The following is a 24,953-nucleotide window of genomic DNA, read 5'->3' as shown; positions in this document are numbered from 1 at the left end:
TTCTATCACCTGGGAAAAGCTTTATGATGTGGAATTGTTGCAATGAAGCCTTTTCAACTTAGAGAGCTAAAAATATTTGCAGTGATCCTTTCTCTCCTCTGTTGTTTGAGTAAATCTGTGTGAATTCCGCTTCTTGGATTCTCATTGGACTTTTCCTTCTCTCTTGCCTATCCTTTAGCTTTTTGTCATTCTCCAAAGATGTAATTACCTGATATTTGTTTCAAGGTAAAGAATGTTATTTCCCAGACAATCACAATTTTGGGGCATCTTGCTCTTTTTCATGGAGATAAAAAGCTACAATTGCCTTCTGTAATCATTAAAATCAGAATGACCTGAAATCCAGGCAAATGAGGTTTTTTTACTGGTGCTTCCCCTCCCAATCTACTTTTAAAGTTCCTGTTTGCAGCACAGTCAAAACCAGTTTTTAAGTCTGTTGAGATGGAGGTGAATGGTGATTCCAGGTGGAATGAAGAGGTGAGCACTGGAAACTGGCAGAGGAAAATATTGATGCAAATATATCTTCAGTTCATCTCTCCCTCTTTTTCTTGCTTCATCTCCCTCTGATCTGCTCCTCCTCCTTTTGCCCAAAAGTTAGAAGTGTCCCCTTGCTTTGACAGGTGGAGGAATGAGCCTCTTTGGAGGTTTCTTCTGCCCCTTGGCTCCAGTTTGCAGCCCTAGTTAGTTGGGGTGCAGGTAAGTGCCCGTTCTCTCTTCAGCACTTTCACACTTGTGGGACTTGCTGAAAAATTCCTTCTCAACTTGCAGTTACTTCTTATTTATAGAAAAAAAGTTGAGGCTGTAGATTATGGAGTTATGAAAGAAGTGTTGAGAGTCAAAGAACAGAACAAAGTGTGGTCCAGGAGCTGCTGCTGTTCCTCATTTGCATTGTTAGTAGTGCTGGGAGGTTTAAAGCGCTCCAGAAGTCTTTTCTCTGCTTTAATTATGTTCAAACACACAAATATTTCTACTTCCTCTTCGTTTAAGCAAAACTGTTTTCTGTCAGATTGTTGTCTGTCCATGCTAGTCCATCTCAACTCTGGTTTCTGATTCCAAAGCATCCAATTCCATTTTGCTCCTAAGCCCTCCAGTGACAGCTTATGGTTATGACACATGGTTAGGAACCATGTCATTGCCCATATTTTGATTTTCAGTACCTTAAAAACAAAAGCACTGCAGAATTTCCTGCCCACTGCACTGATACCTCACGTAAAAATCTCCATTTTCACACATTGTGACCAGAAATGAGGCATTGTACCAAAATCCGAGGTATGGGAGTTGATTCTGGGGTCACAGCAAGGAAAGCTGTGTGTGCCTGATGCCTTTGTGCGTTGGGCAGACAGCAGTGGGGTATTTGTGTCAGTGCCCAGGGGAAGGGGACCCCCAGCAGCATCTGCCCGACTTTGGGAGTGAAGAGCAGGACTGAGCTCACCCCGGCACCACTCCAAGCTGAGTCTGAAAAGACAGAAAAAGTGCTGGTTTCAAAACTACCTGATGGAAAGCAGAACACAGCACTGATGTCACTGGGATGGGACTGGGAGAACTCCCATGTCCATGTTCCCAAGGCATTTACTGACATGGGAAGTCACTGGAATGGAGCTGGTGCTCTTGGTGACTCCAGGTGGGGTTGGCAGCTCTGCCTTTCAATCGCTCTGGATCCGCTGGTGGGAAACAACTTCCAGTGATTTGGTCTCTTCTTTCAGTGAGGGCAGCTCTGTTTGCCCAGCTGTCTCTGCAGTGCTTTGGGCAATAGATGCTGCTCCGAGTCCAGGAGTTCTTTGTAGAAGAGCCTGCTTTGGGCAAACTCCCCTGGAATGGGAAAGGTTCTTTGTCTTGCCATGGACTCAGAAAATCTTGGCATTTGGAGCAGTCCCAGCTAACTTGTGTTTTGGTAAGGTCTGTCTGTCTCTTGGTGAGTTCTTACCTCCACCTGCAAGAAATCTCTGTTTTCTCTCCAGATGTCCCTGCTGCTGTTTCCCTTTCTTCCTCCTTGGTTTTGAAGTCTTTCCCTTCCCAGACTTAGACTTCTGGTCTCAAAAATGTTTATAATCCAGTGACATTTGAGGGTTTTCCATCTTTTTGAAGATGAAGCACCTCTGTGTTCTGTACCTGCCTCGAGAATGGCTGGGCAAGTGCAGTGGAGGCACAGGAGCTGCCTTTCCCACTCGATAAATGCATCCTGCTTCCAAATTTCTTTGTTATGTCTGAAGTAATTTCTGCTTCCATCTTGCCATGTAACTACTCTGCCTGTATTTTCCTGAAGTGTTCCTTAAATTCATAGTTCATAACACTCAGGAAGGATATAAATAGTAACAGGGAGGTAGGAAAGGGAAAAATGAAGCTTTTCAGGGAATTCAGGAGGAAGTGGTTTCATTTTCATAATGAAAGGCCTCATGAGGGGAAGAAGAGGTAATGTGAGGTGTTTCCTGGGGTCTTTTAACTTGTTTTTAATCTGAATGAGATGCCATTTCTTGCTACTCTGGGGTGTAGAAGTTGGATACTATTTTCAGACAGACTGAGGTGGTCTGAAATGGAAACCCAGGTAGGCCAGTAGGAAGCTCCTGAAGATTAGCTCAGGCATTTTCCAGGAGTTAATTTGCTTCAGCCCTGGGTGTAGGGGTCACTAATGCTTGTGAATTAAAGTACCTGTGCTTGTTCACTTACACTGCCTTTCATTTTTCTCTTTTCCCTTTTCTTTGTTAAGCATTGCAGGATGTATGTACCGAGTCGTTCAGACAACGGGACCAGATGGGAAAAAACTTCTGAAATTGCTTCCCATTTCTAAAACTTCTGGAAGCTTTGTGCCAATAGTTCAGTCTCCAGCCATGCCAAATAATTCTAATGCAAATGTTTCTAGCCCAGTCCATCTTACTTTTAAGACACAGCTTGGCAATACTGCTGCACCTTCATCTGTTAAGATACCTATTTTTCAGCCTCCTAATCCTGGAAAGATTGTTCTTAGGAGGACATTAGACAAGCAGGAAAGTGCTAGGGCAGGTTCTGAAAAGGAAAGCTCGATTCCAAGTGCAGCTGTCAACTCCCAGAGCAGCTGTGTGCCCACGGATGGAGTGTCCTTGCAGAACGTGGTCATCTCAAGCTCCTCTCACCAGAGCAGCACAACCTACATGGTGGTGAACACCAAATCCCTCCCAGTGACTGTCAAATCTTCAGTGCTGCCCTCCGGACACCACCTCCAGATTCCAGCTGATGCAGAAGTGAAGTCTGTCCCAGCATCTCTTTTGCCACCTGCAATACAGCAAAAAATCCTGGCAGCTGCAGCCACCAACGTGTCTGGAGGGGCCGACGGTACAAAAACGCCGACGGTGATTTACGTGTCACCCGTGAACACCGTGAAAACCTCCCAAGTCCTGCCCAAGTGCTTGCAGAGCTTGTGCCCCAAATCTGCCATGGAAGTTTCAAAGACACTGGTAGTGACAGCTGCCCAGAAGGGATCTGGCTCTTCTCCTGAGCCAGTCACACCTGAGGGGCAGCAGTGCCAGCAGACTCCCATGAAATGGATCGTGCAAGAAACTGCCCCACTCTCAGCAGCTTGTCTTATCCCTGTGAAGTCTTCAAATAATGTGGCTTCCAAGATCCTGAAAACTTTGTCAGACATGAAGAATGTAGAAGTTAATACTGCAAATATTTTGCCACTCTGTTCTAATGGTCCTGGTGGAAGCCAAACCAAAATCACACCTTTGAAAGATAATGCTCTGGTCATGTACAATGGGAAGATCTATTTATTGACCAAAAGAGGCTCTGATGTTCTGTCAGCCCAGGCTGACAAACAAACATCTTCCTCTTCTGATGCTTTACCAAAAACGGAGACACCCAAGCAAATTGATTCTACTGAAGTCAATAAAATAACCAGTAAAGTGGTGAATCTGCTGTTGTCAAAAAGCAAAGGAGTGGTGCTGTCTCAGAAAGACCCAAACCCATGTACAGTCTCCAAAAATTCATCACCAGCTGGCTTAAAAAATGACTTAAAATCCACATCTGCAGCTCTGCTTATACCAAGTGCTGATCAGCAGGATCCCACTGTAATCCAGGGACAGAATTTGCCCTTCACCAAGAGCATTTCTTGCAGTGGAGTGATCCCAGTTCCAGCAGTAGGGATGCAGGAAAGTGTGTGGCAGAATGGCAAAGACAAGAGTCATTCCCCACGAGCAGCTGTGCTACCTCAGGCTAAGCAGGAATGTGCTGTCAGTGAAGAATGGCCAAAGGTAATAAATCATGAACATGCCACCTCAGTGTCCGTCAGTGGTTCTGTGCTCCTGGTTTTAGGTGGATAAAATGGCCCTTGATGAGTTCACACATTCTTGTAACAAGGTATCCTGGAAATGCTGCCCTAAGGTTGGTTCTAGTCAATAAAAGGCCTTTTTCCCGATCATTTTGCACTGTGCATGTGAGAAATGCATAAAAAAGAGAGGGACAGAGGAAGGGTGACTTTTGATTTCCTCCCAGGATAAATGGTCAGCAATAAATGAACTGCAGGGAGGCTGTTCATGGTTTGGGCTCTTAGATGTTGATGCCACATGTGCACAGCACAACATTAGGGCTGCAGGGGTGATGTGAAGGACAAGTTTGTGGCTTCACAAAAGGAAAATAAGTTGGAAGAGCTGAGTTTGTCCTCCAGAGACAGCTCTGGTGTGGCACTGTCAGCTCCAGGCTCCGCTTGCTCTGACAGCCGTGGGCAGGAGCTGTGTTTCCTTCCTCCCCTCCCCTGGGTCCACATCAGGAACTCTTGAGATCATTAATGGCTGCATTGACATATTCTTTTAAGATCATAATGTTGAAAATATATTAGAAGTTGTAAGCCTCCAATCCCCAAGCTCCCCATGCAGGATTGGTCATGATTTTAGTAGCTCCAGAGGCCAGGATGATTTTGTCTTCAGAGAAAAAAATAATTCTGAAATTTGTGTTGTCCAGGCAGAACAGAAATGTCAACTGAGTGTATCCTTGCAAATTTTAGACATTTAATTGCTGCAACAGACTGTAAGACCTAGTTTTTTGATTGTTTTTCACCTAAAAAATGGTTGAAATATAATTTATTTTCTTCAGTGTTGTGTGATGCTGAGTGTCAGCATTTGCATTTGCTTTAACCTTGGTGAGAAGTAGTTCAGCAAATTAGGTGTTCTTGTCCCTGAATTTGCAAACCCCTGGATTGCAGAGTAAAGACAGTAAAGACCTGCACTTCCTTCTTCTTTCTTTGCTACTTTGAAAGGGTAGAACAAGTGATTCTCTTGTTGCTTCTTTTTTTTTTTTCTTCTGTGATTGCTGGTTGGTCTGGACATTTTCTGGGTGTTCCACAATGGACTTGGGGTGTTAAATAACGAGTGCTAGACCTACAATAATTTGCATATAATTTATCAAAATTGGCTTATCTGCATTAAATGATAGCTGTGTTAAACATAGCTCTTGGAGAATGGCAGACAAAATAAATGTTCACCTGTCCTTCTAGTAGCTATTTTTTGTATATTAATATATTTTATCTATTTATATATATGTAGAGAGAGAGAATGAGGGAGTGATTGATGGCTCTCTCGCTGTTTCTGTATTTCAGATCCAATGTGAAAAAATGGATTCACCGGGAAAGGTTATTCAAATCAAACACCAGGAGAAGCAACACTGGAGACAATTCTTGGAATTAAGGAAAAAATTTGGTCTCTTTAAGGAGGAGAGAGTTTACCTTACGAGAATACCATTAAGGGCCTTCTGTGAGAGTCCAGAAGAAGGGGTTTGTTCCAGTGACAGTTTGGAAAGGAAAAATGATTCTTGCAGTTCATCCTCATTGGATGTGGAAATAATGAATCATCATCAGGAATGTGTTAAAGAGAAAAAGGTATCTGGGATTTTTCAGTGCTAAATACACTCAGAAAGCAGCGTCTGTTTAGGCAGTACAGAGCTGGGGGTGTTTGGAGCCTCCCACCTCTGAGTTCACCAGAAGAGTCAGCAGCTGTTGTGATCTCTGTGAGAATTGTTCCTAGAACTTGTTTGAGATTTCTGGATGACTCGAGCACCCTCTAGGAATTTTTATCCTCGTTTTTGGGTTCAAATGGAGGAAACTTGAACAACAAATGCTTTAGAGAAAACTGTCCCCACTACTGTGGTGATGGTTCTTGTTGGAATAGGGACCAGACCTCGGGATCCTGATTTATTTTTATACCCTCTGCAGATGATTGTGTTTGTCTAGCAGTGCAGTGGGCACAGGCAGAGGAATGGATCTGTTAAAAGAAATTTACTTTTGGATCTGTTCAATTTTTAGAATTACAAATGTTGTTATAAACTTTGTCATTGGTTGGGTACTTCTGGAAGGAAGAACTTCAGTTAATGTGTGGAAAGGACTTTATCCATTCAAGTATTTCCATTCAGCTACATTTTCACTCAATCAAAGATGTTCTCAGATTTTACTACTTTTGTGCTAATAATTGAGCAGATCCATGGCTGCTGATAATATTGCCATTGCCATTACCATTAATTTAACATGAAACCATCCCTTAGAAGTGTCCAAGGCCAGGCTGGATGGAGCTTGGAGCAGCCTGGTATCATGGAAGGTATCCTTGCCCATGGCAGGGGCTGGAATGGAATGGGGTTTAAGGTCTCTTCCAACTCAAACCAGGATGTGATTCCATGAGTCAGATAATAAAAGATCTGGGAGGAATTTGGTCTGATCATGGACATTACTCTTCAGACTGAGGTTTTGGAAATGTAGACATGAAGAATTCTTCTACACTGAATTTTCCCATCAAATTAGAAAGTTTTTGTCTTGCAGTAGTGTTAACTTAAACAGCCACAGGAGAGGATGGATGTGCCCAGGATGGGGAGACATGCAGTGTTGACTGAGGAAGGAAATCAGTATTCTGAAATTGTTGACTGGGAATCTTTGCTAGAAAAACATCAAACACAGAAATATGTTTGTTCCTTTGCTGAAAGAAACTTCTTCCAAGCAGTAATTTAAAAAAACTTGCAACAAATAACTTGTTATTTGTGCCTAGAGAACTTGGTGTTATAATGAAGCTGATGCCAAGTTTAACAGAAGTGATTTTTGTCTTCTTTCTAACTGTGCAGATAGCTGTGGATCTGGAAGAGGATTTGACTAGGAGAAGGAAAATAAAATCTTCACCTTTGTTGGACAGTGGGAAGAGGAGGAGAACTTCCATCAAATCAGCCACAAGTCCCAGTTTAGAAGTCAGCAGCTCGAGTTGCAGTGCACTTAGCAGGAGTGTGTCACCTCCCGCAGCCTCGCCGCCGCCGGCTGCTCCCACGGGGAGGGACTCGGAGCAGGACACGTTCCCCCGGAGCAGTGACACCACCCACCCGGGCATTTCAGCTTTAGTGACTCCTGAAGAGGATGCTTCCCTTCTGGAAGGTTCTTTCCGAGATGACGCCTTCCCCGTGGCTCCCCCAGACCTGGATGAGACAATCCGGGATGAGAAAATCAAGCGACTGAAGCAGCTGCTGCGGGAGCGGGAGGCGGCGCTGGAGGAAATGCGCCGGGAAATGCAGCAGAGCTGAAACCCCTGCCCTGGTGCTCCCAGCCTCGTGCATCACCTCTTCAGGGACTTCAGGAGGAGATCCCTTGCTTAAATGAACATTTCTGGCAGATGGAAGAACTAGATGAAATTTGTGTGTATTTAGAGAACTGTAGGTTTTTGTTAAATGCCAGAAATAAGAGACTTGGACCATCAAATTCTACTTCTGGGACATGATCCAAGAGCACAGACATTTTTACCATTCCCCATATTTTGAATCTAGGGGTTCTGTATTAGTCTTAGGAAATAAACTTTCCCCTTTCAAATTCCATAGCCTGGCTCTTAGAACCCCAATGCAAATTGCAAACCCTAGTTGTAGATACTTTTTTGTTTGTGTTTCTCACTGCATGAGAACTTTGAATTCCTGAGAACTGTCAGTTTTCAGAAGAGGTCAACAGTCAGTTGTTAATAAATGCTATTTAAAGGAGCTGGGAATTAGGCTGTAGACAGTAACAATGCAGGTATTTATACAAAACCTTTTGCAGATGAAGACAGAGGCAGGAGGAGCCCTTTGACAGTTTGGATTAATGGATCTCCCTGTCATTATTGTGAGCCTTTATAAGGCCATGGCCAGCTCCAGCTGTGCAATGTGGAAATTTGGTAGTGGGGTTGTTTTGCAAGATGTACTTTTTTTAAACAGAATTCTGTTAATAATAATAATTTCTCAAAGCTAAAAGACTTCTTGATACCTGGGTGGTATTTTTAACAATCCTCAATGAGTGTCTTTTAATTTGTTGCTGTTTGAACATGTCTCTTCCCACCTTCATTTACGGTACCTTAGTTTGCCTTGTTGGAGGGGATGTGCCCTCAGACTGTCTTTACATCCTAATTTTTATAGAACTCCGTGTGTATTTTCCCACATGCTCTGTTGTATGTGTAGGGACACTTTTCCTTGTCCTCTGTTGTCCATGTCTTTGATCCTTGCAGGTTCCTTCTGCAGTTTTTCAGTTTCTCTTCCACCAATTAATAACTTTTTTTGCCAGCAGAGTTTGTGATTGTCTTGTTCTTGTCTATTTATGTTTATGTTTAACATCACCGATCCCAGCAGAGCTCTGCTGCGGATTTGTGTTCACAGGAGGCTTTTTTACTGTCTTTGCTTTTGTTTTTATTCTTATTTTGTTTAATTTTAGTCAAATTTTCATCTGCAGGGTTTTCATTTATTATCCCGTGGATGCCCAGTTTATCTATAGGGTTTTGGTGTTGGATGGATGTTTCTTAGAGAGCTTAGTCCCAAATTCCTTGTTTATATAATTTTTGACAGTGGGAAAAATTCCAGTGGATTGGAGAAGCAGGAGAGGTTTTTACAAGGGAAGAAAGAAGTTCCTGCTCTGAAGAATCACAGAATCAGAGAAGGCTTTGGGGTATAAGGGACTTTTACAGCTCATCTCATTCCACTCCCTGCCATGGGTACCTTCCACTAGCCCAGGTTGCTCCAAGCCCTGTCCAGCCCAGCCTGTGACACTTCCAGGAGCAGGAAAAGCTTGAGCTGGACCAAGGTGATGGACCAGATGCACAGTGGTGGGTGAGGAGGGAGGGTAAATAATGGAAATAAAGTCTGCAGTGATTGAGGGTACTTGGTAGGAGGGAAGTGTGGTGGAACAAGCAAGTCAGGGTGGTACTGTGGGCATCCATGGGCTCACTGTGTATGGAATGGGTGTTCTGGGACAGACACCCACGTGCTCCACTCGCTCCCCTCCTGTGGGATGGGGGAAAATGGAAGAATGGAACTGTGGGTGAAGATAAAAGCAGTTTAACAGGTCAAGCAAAAAGCTGCTTACACAAGAAGTAAAATCAAGAATTCAGTCACCACATCCTGTCAGCAGGCAGAAGATCAGCCATTTTCAGGGTCTCTGTGTGCACTATTCACTTGGAAGACAAATGCTGTGACCAGAAATGTTGTTCCATCCTCCTGCTTTCATAAAGCTTTTATTTGCTGAGCATGGCCTCCTGTGGCACGGAATATCCCTTTGATCAGTCTGGGAAGACTGCCCAGGCTGTGTCTGTTCCCAGTTCCTTGTACATCCCCAAATTCCTGTCCATCCTGAGCCTGCTAGGGGGTGCACAGCGAGAGAAGGAGAAAACCCGGCTGTTGTGGGAGCTGTCCTCAAAACAGGTGTGTGATCAGCAGTCTCCTCAAATCCCAAACACGGCGTCACCTGGGGCTACTGTGAAGGACATTGACTCCATCCCACCTGAAAGGATGAAGTGGGAATTGGGAAGGGCACGGAGGCAGCCTCGTGTCATGTCTGGTGTTGCAATCACCTGCAGAAGATACTCTTCCAACAGATTTTGCTCACTGTTCTCTAACAAGTGTCTTTCCTCTCTTTTACAATGATCTCAAGAAGTAATGAAGCTGAGTTGTCTTATCCTCTTGTTTCACTGGAGGATTCCAGCATTGATGTTCTACAATGCACCGTCTTCTTTCTCCCAGAACCTCTTTTCCCTGACTAAGCAGTCCATTTGCCTGAGTTTTTTGTAGAGAAATAAAATACTCAGAAGTTGGGGAAGAATCCTCACTACAAAGTTTTGAAGAAACGTGACCAGGATTTGGTTGTCCAATGTAGTGATGGAAAACACCTGGTTCAGTTCAGAAAAACAGAGTGAAACCAAGTGTGGAAGAGAGAGATCTTCCTTGGAATGTGAGTGCAAGGTTGGAGGGATCACTGAGAGCCAGGAGAAGCCTCCTGATGTGTCGATGGGGGAAAGTTGTGCCAAGAGGAGCAAAGGGGCTTCTGACAGCCAAGGACCTTGAGGCTGTTGGAGCTGCTCCTCATCCTGTCCATAGCACAGGATTTTGCTGCCCTGTTCATCCCTGAACTCCTGCGATTCATGACGAGTCTGTGACAAGAATCAGAGTTCTGGGAATGCTGGCTGTCACCCCAGGAGTGAAGGGGACCATCCCTGAATGCAGGCCAGGCTGGCAGGAAGGTGTGACACACTGGGATTGCTGTGCTGAGTACATACAAAATCCATGGATTTAGGATCTGAATTACAACTTACTTCAAGCAAATTCCTGGGAATAATTGGTGGTGGACCTTTTAGGAATTTCAGAGTCCAAAGAGCAGAGGTGGCAGTGAGTGCTGGACAGAACAGATCAGGAAGATGGTGCAAGTTGTTACCATCAGCCACACCTGGTGCCTTGGAGTCCCTGGCCAGGGCTGTCCCTCTGCCTGTCTGTACTGGAGACCCACCACAGCTTCAGAACTTCTGTGTGAGGCACAAACCTTCCCAGAGGTCTGTCCCAGACAGAATCATTGGCTCATTTAGATTGGAAAAGACCCTCAAGATTATCAAGTCTGACCGTAAACCTGAGGTGGCCAAGCCCAGCACTGACCCAGATCTGGGCATTGCTGGGTGCACCCCAGGAAGCCACCTGGGGGTGGTTTTTATGGGCTGTACCAGGAACACCCATCAGATCTAGCTCTGCACAGCAGCAGTGTCATGTTCAGCACACAGCAGAGCATAATTGATCCAGGAGGTTCTGGAATGCACTGAGGATAAATTCTTGTGCTCACCAGCAGGGAAGACCTGGTGGGGAAAGAGAAGCTCAAGGGCAGCCTGGGCTGAGCGAACATGGAATGGTGGATTCAGGATCCTCAGGGCAACAAGGAGAGCACAGTGATCCCTGGGATTCAGGGTGTCACCTCAGGGATCTGCTCGGTTGAGTCTCATGGGATAAAGCCTTGGAGGGAAGAGGGACCCAGGAGAGCTGGTTGATATTTAAGGATCACCTCCAAGCCCAGGAGCGATGTATCCTAAGCACGAGGAAGTTGGACAAAAACTCCAGGAGGCCTCTGAGGGTGAACAAGGAGCTCCTGGACAAACTCAGAGAGAGTGGAAGCAAGGACAGGCAGCCTGGGAGGAATACAGAGGGATTGTCTGAGCAGCGAGGGATCAGATTAGGAAACTTGAAGCCCTGATGGAGTTAAATCTGGCCAGGGACATCAAGGGCAACAGAAAATCTTCTACAGGTACACTGGTGATAAAAGGAAGATGGGACAGTATGGGCCCTCTCCAGAAGGAACGGGACACCTGCTTACCCAGGACATGGAGAAGACTGAGATTCTCAGCGTTTGTGCCTCAGTCTTCACTGGGAAGTGACCCAATTATACCACCAGAGTTGCAGAGGCAAAGGCAGGGACTGGGAGAAGGAAGAACCATCCACAGCAGGACAATCACAGAATCCCAAAACCTTTAAGGTTGGAAAAGCCCTCCAAGGTCATCAAGTCCAACCTGTGACGAATACCCACTTTGTCACTCAGCCCAGAGCACTGGGTGCCACGTCCAGGAACTCCTTCAACACCTCCAGGGATGGCGACTGCATCATCTCCCTGGGAATCCCCTTCCAGGAAGAAATTCCTCTGGATGTCCAACCTGAAACTTTCCTGGTACAACCTGATGCTGTTTCCTCTTGTCCTGTCCCTGTTCCCTGAGAGCAGAGGTGTTTCCCTATGGGCTGCTCAAAGGATGGGGTGGCTTTGGGTCCATCCCATCTGGCCCTAAGTGCAGGGTATGGATCGGCCCCCTGGGCCCAGGGGAGCAGAGGTGAGGCCGGAGGCTCCGCCACCCAAAAGGATTTGGGCTGAGGAGCACTGGAGAGAGGAGGGTGAGAGAGGTGAACCTGGGTGTGGAGGAAGAGACAAGGAGACACAACTCATTAATAACCTTCATTTAATCCTTCATGACATTGGAAAATGTAGAAATGTCACAGACTCATTCACAGTACCGGTAACATTTGCATTTCTGTGGGTTAATAGCAAAGCCCTTGAGATGAACTACAAGACAATCACTTCATACTTTTTTAAACATAAAATAAATGTTTAGAAATAACAGCTGTTATTGCTATTAAATTCCTGAGTTCTCTTCATCTATCAGATGCTCCCTGCTATGAGCAGCGCCTGCTCCTCTGCCCTGAAGCTCCCTGGGCTCTCGTGCAGGGTCTGGCCCTGCAGGCTGACCATGGCTTGCAGGGAGATTTTCTGTGGAGGGAAACAAAGGGAGTCCCTGTGAGTGGCTCCCTCGCTGCCTTGGCACTAGGAACTTCAGTGGCCAGAGGAAACACCAAAGATTTTTGGCAACACCAACAGCTCAGCTCAGAACCACGTGCCTGGCTCCTAGCTGTGCTATGGACTGGCTCCGTCATTTGCCTTGTCCTGGAGGAAAAGGCCCCTGTGGCTGTGACTGGGCTGGAAGTGAAGCCAGGCAGGGCCAGTCAAGGCCAGTTAAAGCCAGCCTGATGCTGGAGCTGTGATAACACAGCAGAGACAGACTGTGGGGGTCACTTAGAGCTGCTCATGGGTCTCCAGCCCTGGTGACTGACCCATGCTGGGTTAATGGCTGGACTCCATCACCTTAAACCAAAATGATTCCATGATCCCATAAAATCTAAGGCTGCCCATCTGCACCACACTGGGCTCCTCAGAAACAGAGAACATTAACTTTGTTTTACCTGGAAGTCACGGATGTAGGTGAGGAAGAAGCTGAGGAAGGAGAATGCCAGCGACCACTCAGAGACTGTGCTGATGATGTGGGGGGTGTAGCCCTGTGTTAGAGGGGAAAGGATCATGTGAAAACTGCTCTGGAACCTGCAGTGGCACAAGGATGGCAAGTGACTTGTGATCTCCCATGAGATCCTGCAACTACAACTATTCCCACTGGAGACCTAAATCCCTTATTGTATCTGGAGTCTCCAATGATGGAATGCTGAGGAATGAGAATGACCAGAACAACACCTGCTCCAACTGGGATGATGCCCACTGGGAATTTAATACCCACCTGCAAAAGGCTCAATCCAGAGCTCAATTAACCGAGTAGAGAGGTTTGAGGCCCTCCTCAAGATGCAGAGGGTATAAATACAGAGTTACACTTGAAGATCCAACAGTTTTGTGAGATTAGAACTTCAGCAAGTGCTGGTACAGGCTGCACAGAGCAGCTGTAGCTGCTCCATCCCTGGAAGTCCAAGTTGCCTATGGCAAGGAGTGGGACTGGATGGGCTTTAAGGTCCCTCCCAACCCACCCCAGCCTGGGATCCCATCATTCCAAGGAGCTGCTGGCTGGTTTGACTGGTACAGCTCTCTCCTCTCCCACCCCAGTCTGTGTTGTGAGCTCCCACCTGTCCCTCCAAATCCAGCTGGACTTGATCTCCATTCCACCCTGCAATCACTTACTCTTTCCTGGGGCTCCCAGTGCAGCTTCTGCACCAGGTTCTGTCCATAAAGGCCGCTGTACAACACAACCGAGGACACAAACACTGAGGGAAGAGGTTAAGGAAGATTCAAGGCTAAAGATGAGGAACACAGAACTTGCAGACTGTGTCAAGCTGAGGCTGTGAGGTCTCAGCCTGAGGAGCAGAAATGCTGCCATGGGCTGTTCACACCGTGCCCTTCAACCCGTGGCTTGTCCCAACCCACTGGTTATTGTCACGTGAAAAAGTTACTTTGAACCTAAATTCATTATTTCTGTTCTCTGTAAGCTGCCTCTTGATCAAACACAGTGCTCTCACTGAAATGTTTAAGCTATGATCAGATGTGAGCACTTACTGAGCATTTTAATTTAATTTTACTGGTATTTCCCACTCTAGTAAAGAGTCTAGTTCTCTTTCTCTGATGGCTTTTCAATGTCTCAAATACCTTGCATTCTTGCTGTGGGCCACAGGTTGGAATTCTGTATCACCTGCAGCAAAGAGGATTTTTGGCTTTTCTGTTTCCCTCTTAGTCAAGGTTTGAGAAGTGCTTTGGATTTCACCCCATGTGACAATGATCTCCCATTTAATCCAAGACCTGGATCCTTCTGGAGTGTTTGATGTCACTTTTTCAACATCTTACAGAGGGAAGGTACCCAAAAAAGTGCTCCTGCAACACAACAACTCCGATCATTAATTTATAGACAACCTGATTTTCATCTCATTTCATTTCAGGATTAAGAAATTAACTTCTTCAGTGGTTAATGAACTTAAATATCAAGAGCCTCCGGATGCAAAAGATTAATTTTGGTGGTGAACAAGGCTGTACCTCCTGGCACAAATATGGCCTTAAGAACCCAGAAAGCTTATTAGAAAATGGACATGAGTAGTTTAGGAGTTCTGATTACTAACTGGACCTCAGACACCCAATTTTCTGCTAACTGAACTGGACAGCTCTAGGAGCTGTTTATTATCTGCCAGAGTTCCTGTTGCACTGGGAAGATTTTAATTGTTGTGATATAAAAGTAACCGGTTCCCATTCCCCCCCTGCCCATTACAGTGGGTCATCAACTGCCTTGCTCTGGGCTGGCAGTTGTGCTGTTACACTCCACCACAGGACCAGGAGTATTTTCATAGATTCAGAGGATTGTTCAGGTTGGAAAAGATCTCTGAGGTTGAGTCCAATTGTTCCCCAAGGCCACCACAAACCCATGTCCCCAGGTGCCACATCCACATGCCTTTTAAATTTCTCCAGGGATGGTGACTCCACCTCTGCCCTGGGCAGTTGTGCCAGAGCCTGACCACCCTTTCTAGGAAGAACTTTTCCCCAATATCCAACCTGAACTTCTCCTGGCACAGCTTGATGCTGTTTCCTCCTGTCCTGTCCCTGTTCCCTGGGAGCAGAGCCTGACCCCACCCTGGCTGTCCCCTCCTGGCAGGGAGTTGTGCAGAGCCAGAAGGTTCCCCTGAGCCTCCTTTTCTCCAGGCTGAGCCCCTTTCCAGCTCCCTCAGCCCCTCCTGGTGCTCCAGCCCCTTCCCCAGCTCCATTCCCTGCCCTGGACACGCTGCAGCCCCTCAATGTCCCTCTGGTCAGGAGGGGCCCAGAGCTGTCCCCAGGACTGGAGGTGTCCCAGCAGTGCCTGTGACCCCAGAGCTGACACAAAATACATTTCCTTCTTTCTTCCAGAACCTGTTACAATCGTTTAACCCAAGGCCACAGACTTCTCCCTTTCCCCATCTTTCCCTTATTACAATATGAGTTGTTAATTTAGAACAATAATCTCCCTTTTCTTCCCCTTTTGTTGTTATCTACATGCACATCATTATTTCTACAACTTCCCTATAATTTTGGTTAGACTACACTGACACAAAAACCTCTACAGATTTGAGGTTTGTGGGCTGCTGGCATCTGTAAGAGGAGCATAACTTACAGCAGATCATATTGTTCATAGAACATATTTTAGTTTCCCCCTAGTTTGGTTCCTCCCTATTCAAAGCTGAAAATCTTGTTTATTAATACCAAAAGTTTATGTTAAATACAACAATTCTCCAAGTTTCTTAGGTGATTTCCCTGCTGTCTGCCAAGGCCCCTCAGCAGGTGAGGGTCCTTATTTACATTATGGATAACAAGCCTGAGCTCAGTCCCTGCTCCTCTGACTCCTACAGATTCTACACTCCTGCAGCAGCAAGGATGGGAGCCCAGCGAGATTCTCCAGCCTTGGGAAATGGGACATACGGTTTAGTGTTGGTATTGGCTGCCAGCCTGGAAATGAGTGGGATTGGTGGGGATTAAATCAGTGGCCAGGACACAGCTGCAGGTGGGACAGTGTTCTATAAATGGGTTTTGCAACTTGTGTCTCTGGAATTCAGGAGATTTGGTGGTGGTGTCCTGTTTGACAAAAACTGAGTTTAATTTTTAAATCCAATGTTCAAGTCCATTGTGCTGAGCAGGGGAACTGTTCTAGTGCAGTTTCTTGACTGCTTCAATGATTCAGGAGAGGAAAAAGGCCTCTGTTTCTGAGTGGGTTTGCCCACATTTTTTATATGAATATATGGATAAATGGGAATGGATTCTCACTGTAAAAGGGCAGGACTAGAAGGTCCCTTCAACCCAAACCATTCTGTGTTTCCCTCTTTCTCTAAACCCCACAGCTGCTTCCAGCATTTGGAATCCAGAGCTAAAAAGGGTGATGGATTCTGATGGTGAGAGAAGGTGGTAGGGAATGCCAGTCAGAAATATCTTGTCTTTTGAACTGGAGGATGGGCAGGGAGGAGATCAGAGGTCAAAGTCCCCAGACTCACCCTTGAGATGTGCTCCAGACTTGTCTCTCTGGCAAGTGCCAGCACATCATCCCTGCTCTGCAGCCAGCTGGAACAGCCAGCCCTGTTCCACATGGTCTGTAGAGTATTTCCTCTTGTGCTACATTCTGGGTTTCTTTTTCAGCTGTATCCAACTCTTAACACTCTTCACCACTCCTGTCTCAGGAACACACTTATTTCTTACCTGTTTTTTCCCCCATTGAAAACACCCATCCCTTAAGCACAATTCCCTTTGGCTTCACATTTCTTAATTTAGTCAGACCTCTTGGGCATAAACTCTTATTTTTCCTATTTTCAGTCTCTGGTGTGCAGTAGGAAAGGGGAGGAGAAAGGGTAGTAACCACCCCTCTTACTATTTATTTTTTAATATCCATGGGGGATATTAAAAGTATTAAAGGGATTAACCATTTTCCCTGAAATTCCCAGGCTGGAATACAGAACACTACAGGCTCTAGAATCAAGGATGACAGGCCCCTTGTGGCACACAGTGGTGGATCAGTTCAAGCAGGTGTAAATGCTGTGGAGGCTGCTGGGTTTTGGTGTTGATGCAAAGGATACTGCTCAGGATGCTGGAAGAGCTCCACAGGAACACAGCCAGGCGGGCCCAGAAGATGTCTTTGCTGTGAAGTTCTGGCTGCATCAGGTAGGACAGGATGGTCTGAACCAGCATGTAAATGGAGCCCACCCCAAAGGTCAGGCAGGCTCCCAGCACGTGGATGTAGTACAGGATGCATTTCTGGGGAAAGTGTTGCCTGTGAGAACCTGGTTTCATTTTCTTCTGTAAACATCTGGCACCCACCCCTCAGTGACCTTCTCCCACCCCGAGCTAAGCAGCTCTGGACTGTGCCAGTCCTCATCAGACTTTTCTTGGAAGCCCCACTGGGAGATGTCTGGAAGCCAAAACCTGCCAGCCTCTGGAATTTTGGTGAAGTTACAGGTCACAGCTGTACCTTCAGTGCAGGAATTTGTGAGAGCTCTTCTCATGAATGGACAATAGCACAGGAATTGGGTGAGAGAATCCCTGCAGGTAGTCAGGGAATGGGAATTTCTACCCCAAGAACCTGTGCATCTATGAAAGATAATGTAGTACAGGACAGACACAACATGATTCTAGTACACAATTTTGGATTAAGAATAATGAGGTTTTGAATTTCTCTGAATGCTTGAATAAAGATTGTTTGTCAGATTAGTATCTTTGAATACTCTGAGGGGACAAGGTTCAATTAAGCAGCAATACTTAAAAATACCACCAGGGGAACCAAGAGTCAAATAGCAAATAGCAAAAACAACCAAAACCAGGAGATATTAAAAAAAAAACCCAACCCAACTAAAAATTTATTATTAAAAAATATGTGTGTGGAAAGTCACGTGTGTCCAGCCCTTTCCTCTCATCACCAGCTCAGCACATGAGCCAGAGACAGGGAACAAAAAGTGTCATCAGACCTGTAGCACAAGGCAAGGGCTGGCAGCCTCCTGTACCCCAATAGAGCAATGTTTTTGCCCTAAAACATGAGGTTCTCTGTGTATCTCACTGTGTAACTCTTAAGATCAAGCCTTTCCTTGGGAACTTTCTGTGGACAAATGAATTTTAAGTGCTGCATCCAGTGAGAATTTCTATTTAAGAAATAAGCAGGTTGCAAAGGTGCGTGCTCCACAATCATGTGCTGTGCAAGGAGGTGTCAGCAAAGAGAAATTCTCATTTTCACACTTTGGGGTCTTCAATCACTAGTGGATTTCAGGGCAATATGCAGGTGCATCACTTCCAACTTTTGTTTTGCTCAAGATTAAATGAAACACGAACTGTTATCAAATTAACATGCACCTCCTGGGTTTTGATTGCTGTGAAACACAAAGAAAGTAGAAAAAACCTTTCTTGAGGGCAGTGGAGGGAAATCATGGAGTTGAGCAGAGCCTGGAGGATTCTTCTGGGTGGGTGTGGAATGGGAGCCTCTGAGGGCTCTAGAAAATAGTAAATACATTGAGACCTCCAAAAGAAAAGATGCCTAAAAAGAGAGTGCTGAGGTTTCTAAGACAGGGGCAGCTGAAGCACCTGAGAAGCTGTGCTAGGGAAAAGGTGGAGCTTCCCATCAGCTTTTCCTCTTTGGTTTTCCCTGTCCCTAATCCAGCAGCAGCCCAAGGTGACACCACAGCCTGTGGTGGCTACAGGCACCACAACAGAGCCCCAAAATCCATCAGGTAATTAATGTAATAAGGCTGGCAATTATATAATCACCAGGCAAATAAACCAAATGACTGGGACCTGCTCATGGTCTGATGGGTGAGAATATCAGATTTGGTTATTTTGGAGTGGAAAGTATTGGGGAAAAAAAAAAAAATAGAGACCTGGAATGGAGAAACTCAGAAGAATTCATGTTGCAGAATTTTCAAGAATTTGAGAAGGTTTGAAGGAAAATCTACCTGAGAGGGCAGGTTTTCCAGAGCTGGGCTTGTGGGGTTGGGTGGTTTTGTTGGCTTTACTTCTAGTTGTAACAAGTTTTTACTATTTGATACCTCCCTCATTCTCCTGAGTCACAGTGGTGGGCTTTCAACCTGGACCTCAGGCTTTCAACCTGCCTGGAAGGAGATCCAAGTGTGGCTTCTGCAGTGCTTGGTGGATAGGAATGTTTTGAAATGTCATGAACAGCTGCTCACAAGTCCCAAAGCAAATAAGGAATAACTAACAAATTATAAGCCAAACCCTGTATTTTTTAATTCTCTGTAGAGAATTTGACAAAAAAAGCACTTTGCCATGGAAAGTTGCTTTCTGTAAATCCCCAGTTTAGCAGATATCTCAGAACAGACACAGCTGTGGCAGGAGCAGAGCACAAACCTGGAAATTGGCAATAATGCAGAGTCCAAAGCAGCTCATCCATCCCAGGGTGAGGCCCAGCTTATTCAGCCTGAGGATCCTGGGGTTTCCCGGGCTCAGGGCAGACACTTGTTTGTAGCGGACGTACATGGTGGCCATCCCTGCCAAGAGAGCCACAGGCAGTGAGATTCCTGCCAGGAAGCAGTGTCCTTGTTTACCTGGGAAGATGCTGAGTAACAGAGGCAACTCTTACAATACAATAATTTTTTTAGGGCACAGTGAAATAGGAAAGCTGAAAGGCTGGAAGAGAAAATTGAAATAATATAATGGCAAACAAGTCAAGTTAATAAATTTTTCTGATCTATTTCATTTAAAAGCCATATTAGGTTGTTTTCCCTCCCTCCATTGTTGCAGCACAGGTAAGGCGACTGCCTTGAATTTGCATTTTTATTGCTTTTACTTTTCTGTTAGTTTTTTTAATGCACTTTTTGCCCTTCTGGAATCTGCAATTGCCACGTTGGCAATTCCTGGATAACATCCCTGATACACACTTTGAATTGCTTAAGAAAATTGAGATTTATTGTTCAGTATTTAGTTTTTGAGTAAGAGTTCCGGGCTGTTTCGTGATCTGGAGAAGGAAGTGAACTTGTTTAAAGGTGTTGCATTCCAGAACTGCCTACAGCTCACCAAGGCCAGCTTTCTGTACTCACCCAAGAAGGTTGAAACATTTAACATGATCCCAAATAAGCATCTTTCAGGTGGTATTGTCCCTGTATCACTGGAAAAGACAAATGGAGTGATACATATCCTATATTATTTATATCTGTATTTATATTATAAATACTTCAACACAACTTTACTTATTTCTTGTAAAAAAAGCCCCTCCCAGATGTTTTTCACTGAATTTTTCATTATTCAAACTATGCTGTGCTGGTTTTAGAGCTGTAGAAATCTCCATGGTAAAGACAAGCTAGCCCTGGTGCAGGGAATGATCACACTCAGAATAACTGATCCTTTCATAGCGATCTTGATGCCATTAAAGGTGAATAAAAAGGATTAAAACTGGAAAAATGAAGAATATGGAAAACTGAAAGAGCAAAGCTTGAGTTATACATATCAGCCTTGATGGAATAAAGTTGGCAATGTAGATTTTGGTATGGATTGTGCAACAAACCTGGTGTCAGTGAGTGGCTTCACTCTGAGCAGGGGTGTGGTGAGGCAGCTCCAGTTCCCTTGTTCATCATAATGTTAAGGGAATGTTGATAGAGCTGAAGCTTAGAGCTTTGCACAAAACCAGACATGTTTAAATAGAGTAACACACAAATCCCAGAATGGGTTGGGTTGGGAGGGACTTTTAAGCTCATCTCAACTATTTCATTCCAACCTTCCACCATCTCAGCTTGCTCCAACCTGGCCTTGGACATTTTCAAGGCATGGGGCAACCACAGCTTCTCTGGGCAACCTGTGCCAGGGCCTCAGCATCCTCACAGGGAAGGAATTTCCTCCTAACAATTAACCTGAATTTCTGCTCTGTCAGTTTAATATCACCTCTAACTATAAATGTAATGCAACTTCAGAACTGGAGCTGTTGGGTAAGAACTGCTATCTAAGTCTGGAATTGGGAAGAATTCCCAGGAGTGGGGTCAGTTCAGTGCTCTGACACAGGGTGGACATCACTGACCTGATGTAGGGCACCAAAGGGTCAACGTGGTGCAGGACAATTGCAGTGATGTAGGAAAACACAAACGATGCTGCTGACCACACCACCAGAGCCACGGGCAGGAACGAGAGGCCTTGCTGGAACCACCACATTTCAGGGCTGGCTTCTGCCTCCAGACACTGTGAAGAAACAAATGCAAAGGTTTACTAAGAGTTCTCAAATATTTACTGAGATTCTCAAATTTACTGAGTTCTCAAGGGTTTACTGAGAGTTCTCAAGGGTTTACTGAGATTTCCAAAAGTTAACGAGGATTTTACTACAAGGACTCCGAAGATTTTCTTTCCTTGAGGCAGGCTGCTTCCCATTCAGCAGTTTGATGTCGCTCTCAGTCCTCTCCTGCAAACCCAAAGTGAACACTGACTTGACAGAAGAAATCATAAATAAGTGATCAAGGGGATCAAATGGATCCCTGTGAGTGACTCCATTTTCTTCTCAGCCTTGTGTCACAGCTGACAGAGAGCATGTCCCTGTATTGACACTGCAGCTAATGGTGGCTGTGGTGGAGCCTCCAGCTTCTATTAACACTTAGCTGGGTTGATGTGGAGGAAATGACACAAAATTACTTTAATACCTGCCCTCAATTATTCCCTGTCAGACTGTGTGACTCAACATATGTCACAGAGTCCCAGGGCTGGCAGGGACTTCAAACCCCACCTTGTTCCACCCCCTGCCATGGACACAGACACCTTCCCCTGTCCCAGGCTGCTCCAAGCCCTGTCCAACCTGGCCTATCCTGTATGTGAGAAAAGCAAAATAATGTTGAAACAAATTAAAAGGAACTACAACACTGATAGGTTTTAGAAGGGCATGGCCTGGGGTGGAAAGGCTGGAGGAAAGGAGGAAGAGAAAAGGAAGAAAGCGGAAGGACCAAAGTCTCATGGCAAGAAAGAAGTTAGAACAAGTGGGTGAATCTTGTGAGAGACCAGGGCTCGTCAACCTTCACAACCCTTGCACAGAATGGACAACTACAGCCTTTTAGAGGTGAAGGTTCAGCTGCTTGTGAGAAATCTGACTGGTGGCAGGTAAAGGTGTTTAACAGGATATGTAGTGAGGAAGAACAGACTGACAGAATTCAAGTGGCCTGATTTCTTGCCTGTTTTTAAGCTAAATATAAAGTTTGCCATCTGATCATGATTTTAAGACTGCAATGCAGTAATGACTGTAACTTCACAATCTCATCTCCAGTATGAGTAAATTTGGAATTTGAAAGAGAAATGCAGATTTTGCATTACTTTCTCTGTTATAAATGTTCTGTGCCTGGGTATGTAATTCCCAGCTCCAAGCAGTCAGTCTGAATATACTTCTCCTTTCACATTTAAATATTCATAGTGCCTTAATTTTATTTCTGAGCTAACAGATTTTCCCCTGCAAACCAACCAACCAACCAACCAACCAACCAACCACATTCCACATACCTGAGAAAAAGGGCATCAGAGGACATGTCACTTAAGGGGAATCCAAGGTAATTTTTCTGCTGAAGCTCCACGTTTGCTTCATTTTTCTGACTCTCTGAGATATAAAGGAAAATAAACAAGATGTGAAGTACTTCTGTACCTCTTGCCTTGTTTGTTCTTAGCACCTTCTGTTAGTCACTGCTGCTGACTGGACACAAGATTAGACTGTTGGCTTGCCCCATGATGTTTTTCCTGCATTCCAAGAGGTTTAAGGAGTGAAGCTTGTGGTGGGGAGGTAGAAATGAAGAAAAACTGGTGTTTAAGGCTCTTTGACTTTAGGAGTTGTACACACAACCATTTAACTTGAATTGAAGAGCTTTTCAAGAGATGAAGTGAATGCAACTAAAGCCATGCTTAATGCTTAAGACCATGGCTTTCACCTAAGAAAAGGAACAGAACATTTCCCATCTCATTGTGGACACAAATCCCAATGTCCTGCTGGTGCAATGCTAAATACATAGCTGGAGAGGGGCTGGAGCAACCTGAGTATCATTGGGTCATTTAAGTTTGAAAAACCCTTAAAAACATCATCAAGTCTACCTGTTCACCTGGCACTGCCAAAGCCACCACTAAACCACATCCCAGGTGCTATATCCACAGCTTTTAAATCCCTCCAGGGATGGTGACTCCACCTCTGCCCTGGACAGCCTGTGCCAGTGCTGGACAACTCTTTTCAGGAAGAAATTTTCCCCAATATCCAACCTGAACTTCTCCTGGCACAGCTTGATGCCATTTCCTCCTGTCCTGTCCCTTGTTCCCTGGCAGCAGAGCACAACCCCATCCTGGCTGTCCCCTCCTGTCAGGGAGTTGTGCAGAGCCAGAAGGTCCCCCCTTGAGCCTCCTTTTCTCCAGGCTGAGCCCCCCAGATGCTCCCCAGCCCCTCCTGGTGCTCCAGCCCCTTCCCCAGCTCCATTCCCTGCCCTGAACACGCTGCAGCCCCTCAATGTCCCTCTGGTCAGGAGGGGCCCAGAGCTGACATAAAGATGTGTCACCCCTGCTGTCCCTGCTACACACTGGTGTTTTGAGTGTTTTCTCAGTACAGACACCAAAAACGTTGCCACGAAATCTTTCAGTCTTGGGGGCAGCTTCCAAGGGGTCTCCATGTTCTGGCCTTGCTCCTGTTCCCTGGCTGGGAAGGCAGAACATGGCCTGGAGCCAACCCAAACAGTGCCAGGCCCAGGACACTGTGACACAGGATGTCCCCAGGCCTGCTGGGGACACCTGGCACACTCTGACAGTGGCCAAGTGCTCCAGCTGATCCAGGGGCTGTGTCAGAGGCACTGGTGAATCCCACCTGCCTGACCACAGATTCAGCTAAAAACACCTGAGTCCCCAGAGCAGAGGCACCGGGAGATTCCCACAGGACAGCTGGGACTGGAATCGCTGCAAGGTCCCAGGGGCAGTGCGGGTGCTGGGGGAGGTAAGAGAGGAAAGGTAAAAGGAAGCAGGATGGAGGAAGGTTTAGGAGGGGAGGGAAAGGGAATGAAGGGGAGAAAGGGGAGGCTGAAGGCAGAGAGATGAAGGTGCAGAGGGGCTCAGTGGGGTCCTCGGAGCAGAGGAGTTACTGGAAGTGACGGTGGTCACTGGGCAGCGGGGACAGTGATGGTGGTCACTGGGCAGCGGGGACAGTGACGGTGGTCACTGGGGCTGGCACAGGGCACAAAGGGGATAAGGAGGATTTGTCAGGAGAGGGAGGGAGGACACCTGAGGTTCCTGGGGTTCCGAAGGGCAGTGGAGACTGCAGGGCAGCCGGAGGGGGCTGCAGTGGGGTGGGGGTGATACGGAGGAGGTGAGAGGACACCGGGGGATCCCTAAGGGATGATGAGGGCTGACAGAGGCCATGGCGTCACTGAGGCTGGGGGGTCTCTGAGGGGATGACGAGGGGTCTCGGAGGGGTGTCTCTGACGGGGTGACAGGGACACCGCAAGGTCGCTGAAGCGGATGAAGGGGGCCCCTGAAGGGGTGACAGAAGATCTCGGAGGCGGTAACGGGGTGACAGGAACACCGGGCGGTCCCCAAGAGCGAGACCGGGGGCGACAGAGGTGGCTGGGAGAGGAAAAGGGAGTTTAGAGCGTCTCTCGGGGGGTGACAGGGGTGAGAGCAGGGCGGGTTTGGGGTTCAGGTCCCCCCGTTCCCCCCCCTTCACCTCACGGAGCGTCTCTCGGGGGGTGACAGGGGTGAGAGCAGGGCGGGTTTGGGGTTCGGGTCCCCCCGTTCTCTCCCCCCCTTCACCTCACGGAGCGTCTCTCGGGGGGTGACAGGGGTGAGAGCAGGGCGGGTTTGGGGTTCGGGTCCCCCCGTTCCCCCCCCTTCACCTCAGCCGCTCCCGCGCCGTCCTCGCGCCGCCCCGGCCCCGCCCCGAGCGCGCGCTGCCGCCGCCTCCTTTGCGGCCGTCGCAAAAGCGGCGTAAAGAACGCGCCGCCCGGTGTGGGGAGCGGAG

The 24,953-nt window shown here is 46.5% G+C and overlaps 3 protein-coding genes across 14 annotated transcripts in view; 2 read left to right on the top strand and 1 right to left on the bottom strand.

The window, feature by feature from the left end:
- The window catches only part of LRIF1 (ligand dependent nuclear receptor interacting factor 1), a 15,934-nt gene extending 3,573 nt beyond the window's left edge, over nucleotides 1-12,361 (top strand). For 5 of the 9 annotated variants that reach the window (XM_058855530.1, XM_058855529.1, XM_058855535.1 and 2 more), the window contains 4 exons: nucleotides 618-693; nucleotides 2,702-4,220; nucleotides 5,561-5,839; nucleotides 7,066-12,361. In XM_058855530.1, the coding sequence (XP_058711513.1) occupies nucleotides 2,715-4,220; nucleotides 5,561-5,839; nucleotides 7,066-7,512 (2,232 nt within the window). In that variant the 5' untranslated portion in view covers nucleotides 618-693; nucleotides 2,702-2,714 and the 3' untranslated portion in view covers nucleotides 7,513-12,361. Of the gene's footprint in view, nucleotides 1-178; nucleotides 475-617; nucleotides 694-2,701; nucleotides 4,221-5,560; nucleotides 5,840-7,065 lie in introns of all 9 variants that reach the window. The other 4 variants (XM_058855528.1, XM_058855536.1, XM_058855534.1 and 1 more) reach the window with 3 other exon arrangements.
- On the bottom strand, nucleotides 12,184-24,920 carry DRAM2 (DNA damage regulated autophagy modulator 2). 2 transcript variants are annotated; one of them, XM_058855556.1, is made up of 9 exons: nucleotides 24,829-24,920; nucleotides 22,475-22,568; nucleotides 21,021-21,178; nucleotides 20,050-20,117; nucleotides 19,361-19,500; nucleotides 17,089-17,266; nucleotides 13,697-13,779; nucleotides 12,979-13,071; nucleotides 12,184-12,508 (listed from the first exon to the last, which is right to left on the bottom strand). In XM_058855556.1, exons 3-9 carry the CDS (start codon nucleotides 21,149-21,151, stop codon nucleotides 12,401-12,403), a joined length of 801 nt encoding a protein of 266 aa, XP_058711539.1. In that variant the 5' UTR covers nucleotides 21,152-21,178; nucleotides 22,475-22,568; nucleotides 24,829-24,920; the 3' UTR covers nucleotides 12,184-12,400. The 2 variants fall into 2 exon arrangements, with proteins under 2 accessions (XP_058711539.1, XP_058711540.1); XM_058855557.1 differs by lacking the exon at nucleotides 24,829-24,920 and adding an exon at nucleotides 24,660-24,704.
- CEPT1 (choline/ethanolamine phosphotransferase 1) overlaps nucleotides 23,762-24,953 on the top strand; it is a 30,267-nt gene continuing 29,075 nt past the window's right edge. For 2 of the 3 annotated variants that reach the window (XM_058855551.1, XM_058855543.1), the window contains exon 1: nucleotides 24,881-24,953. The gene's annotated coding sequence lies outside the window, so the exon portion shown is untranslated. Of the gene's footprint in view, nucleotides 23,948-24,880 lie in introns of those variants that run through there. The other variant, XM_058855548.1, reaches the window with a different exon arrangement.

The sequence above is a fragment of the Poecile atricapillus genome, chromosome 23 (assembly GCF_030490865.1).
Source record: "Poecile atricapillus isolate bPoeAtr1 chromosome 23, bPoeAtr1.hap1, whole genome shotgun sequence".
Taxonomy (NCBI): Eukaryota; Metazoa; Chordata; class Aves; order Passeriformes; family Paridae; genus Poecile; species Poecile atricapillus.
Note: the sequence above shows the minus strand (reverse complement) of the source record. Positions and strands in the feature narration are given on the sequence as shown.

Bases quoted from the DNA above. Each gene is read 5' to 3' on its own strand.
- DRAM2 (XM_058855556.1), bottom strand. From the start codon at position 21,151: ATGTGGTGGTTCCAGCAAGGCCTCTCGTTCCTGCCCGTGGCTCTGGTG. The intron at 13,780-17,088 runs GTATCCTTTGCA...CTCTTCCCTCAG, and splicing joins CTCTTCCAGCATCCTGAGCA to TGTTTGTGTCCTCGGTTGTG. The intron at 13,072-13,696 runs GTAAGTGATTGC...CCTCTAACACAG, and splicing joins ACTGGGAGCCCCAGGAAAGA to GGCTACACCCCCCACATCAT.